The sequence below is a fragment of the Onychomys torridus genome, chromosome 1 (genome assembly GCF_903995425.1).
Source record: "Onychomys torridus chromosome 1, mOncTor1.1, whole genome shotgun sequence".
In the NCBI taxonomy this organism is placed as follows: Eukaryota; Metazoa; Chordata; class Mammalia; order Rodentia; family Cricetidae; genus Onychomys; species Onychomys torridus.
Window position 1 is genome coordinate 28,619,388 of NC_050443.1, and position 2,717 is coordinate 28,622,104.

The 2,717-nt window shown below is 55.4% G+C and overlaps 1 protein-coding gene across 1 annotated transcript; it reads left to right on the plus strand.

Moving 5' to 3' along the window:
• Positions 1–734: 734 nt before the first annotated feature.
• Ffar2 (free fatty acid receptor 2) lies at positions 735–2,486 on the plus strand. Its single transcript, XM_036183358.1, has 2 exons — positions 735–796; positions 1,171–2,486. The coding sequence occupies exon 2, from the start codon at positions 1,327–1,329 to the stop codon at positions 2,317–2,319; it is 993 nt and encodes a 330-aa protein (XP_036039251.1). The 5' UTR covers positions 735–796; positions 1,171–1,326; the 3' UTR covers positions 2,320–2,486.
• The last annotated feature ends 231 nt before the right edge of the window (positions 2,487–2,717 follow it).

Consider the following 2,717-nt stretch of genomic DNA (forward strand, 5'->3'; position numbering starts at 1 on the left):
AAAACAGAAGACAACCTGACAGGGATGGGGTCGGGGGGGGGGGGACGAGGAGGGGGCAGGAAGTAGGGACAGAAAAATCTGTGGAAGTCAGAATAGATCAGATCTCCAGGGAGAGGGCAGAGCTGCAGGCCCCTGCTTCAGCTGGGGAGGAAATACTGCTCAATTACTGACCTGCCTCTCTCTGGCCATGTGACCCATGTAACAGCTTCCCACCAACCAGGTTCCTCATAGTTTTTGACACCACCCCCCGCCCTTTTCTGAGGTGGTGCAGCTATTGCTAAAATTCCCTTGGTCTCTTGAGCCAGGAACTCCTGAGGAGCCTCCTATCAGAAGCCAGACAAGGCAAGCCACTTAGTATGTGCTCTCGGGGCAAGATGCTAGGGCTTGCAACTGAGGAGCAGGTGTGGAGTGAGAAAGAGGCTGGAGGATGTCTGTCAGTACAAAAAAGTAATCATCAGACCCAGATGTTGGCGGGCGGGCGCCATGAGGAACCTTAGACCTGGGGATGAAGAAGGAATGGGGACGAGACTGTGAGTTAACAAGGGTTACCAACCAAGTAGGAGCAGTCCCCTGTGAGGAGAAGTCCTGTATACAGCTGAACACCAGGCCCAGGAGCTACCAGCTCTCTGGGCTTCAGTGAATGTGTGTCTGAAATTTGGGGGAAAAGAGGCCACAGAGCAAGGTGCTGGCTCAGCCTTCGTCCTTGGCTATCCCTAGCTCCCCCTTTTTGGTAGGATCCACAGCACTGGACCGGAGGAGAACCAGGTGAAAGAGGTCCTATAGTCGGCCCAAGGAGGTAAGGTGCTGGGTGGGAGGGGGGTGGGCACCTGGAGCTGAGGAGAACCAGCCCAGGATTGGCAGGGCACGCCTTCTAGAAGTTTCTTTAAATTTTTTCCCCCAAGACACACTTTCCCAATTTTCCCAGTTTCTATGCCTGCCTTCTTCGGCCACCAAGCTTTGGCTCCTAGCCACAACCAGCTGTGAGAAAGGGACAGTCTGACCACAGCCACTTCCTCTGATCTGCGAAGTTAAATAGGAAAGGGGCCCAGGAAGGCAGAGGGGAATTCCCATGGGAAGTTGAGTTGGTCTCCCTCAGAGACACAGGATGGCAAACGTAATAACTGCAGCTTAATGCCCGCCCAAGGCTAAGTCAATAATTGTTCTGGGCAGCTCTGGCAGGTGGCTGGGCAAGCGGTCGTGAGGAGCAGACGGCTTTGGCCTGGGAACCAGAGAGGATGTGAGCAGTCTGAAGCTGAGGAAGGAGGGTCTGAAGGCTGTGAGTGACGGGGTGGGGAGTCCCTGGCCTTACTCCTTCCACCTTCCAGAATGACCCCAAACTGGCACAGCTCCTTGATCCTCACGGCCTACATCCTTATCTTTCTCACTGGGCTCCCTGCCAACCTGCTGGCCCTGCGGGCCTTCGTGAGCCGGGTCCGCCAGCCCCAGCCTGCTCCCGTGCACATCCTCCTGCTCAATCTGACCCTGGCGGACTTGCTCCTGTTGCTGCTGCTGCCCTTCCGGATCGTGGAAGCAGCGTCTAACTTTCGCTGGTACCTGCCAAAGATCGTGTGCGCACTCACGGGCTTCGGCTTCTACAGCAGCATCTACTGCAGCACGTGGCTGCTGGCGGGCATCAGCATAGAACGCTACCTGGGAGTGGCCTTCCCTGTGCAGTACAAGCTATCCCGCCGGCCTCTGTATGGAGCGATCGCTGCTCTGGTGGCCTGGGTCATGTCCTTCGGCCACTGCACCATCGTCATCATCGTTCAGTACCTGAACTCAACTGAGCCGGTGGGCACTGGGAGCCAGTTAACCTGCTATGAGAACTTCACCCAAGAGCAGCTGGATGTGGTGCTGCCAGTGCGCCTAGAGCTGTGCCTGGTTCTCTTCTTCGTCCCCATGGCGGTCACCATCTTCTGCTATTGGCGCTTCATGTGGATCATGCTCACGCAGCCCCATGTAGGGGCTCAGAGGAGACGCCGGGCGGTAGGCTTGGCTGTGGTGACGCTTCTTAATTTTCTGGTGTGCTTCGGACCTTACAACATGTCCCACTTGGTGGGGTTCTACTTGAGACAGAGCCCTCCATGGCGGGTGGAGGCTGTGGTGTTCAGCTCCCTCAATGCCAGCCTGGACCCACTGCTTTTCTATTTCTCTTCCTCAGTGGTGCGCAGAGCTTTCGGGAAGGGTTTGTTACTGTTGCGCAATCCCGGCTCCTCAATGCTGGGCAGGGGAGCCAAAGAGACAGTGGAGGCGACCAGGATGGACAGGGGTGGCAGTCAAGCAGAGGGGGTGCCAAGTTCTGATTTCGTCACTGAGTAGAGACTTTCCCAGATCTTCCCTAGCCTCTGGGTCACCCAGAAGTTGGGCTGGCTAGTAGAGCACCTGGAACTTGGTGAAAGATAAAAAATGAAAAAGATCCTCCCCAACCCCGCCCCGATGCCCTCTCAGCTTGGCGGAACAGCTTGACTGAATTTTCCTGCTCCAGGATACGAGAAGAAATGGTTATAGCCCTAAAACACAGTGGAGCCAGGGGCTCAGAAGCAAGGTGGCTTAAAATAGGAGTGTAGTTTTAAAGTAATATTCCTTCGAGCTTGGAAACACCCTCCAGAGACAGTGGTCTGGCTGGTAATGATGCTGCAGAAGCCAGTGAAAAAAGATTGGAGGAAAAGCGTGAGAAGAAAAATCTCAGAGAGGCTCTACTCCACGGGAGGGACTGG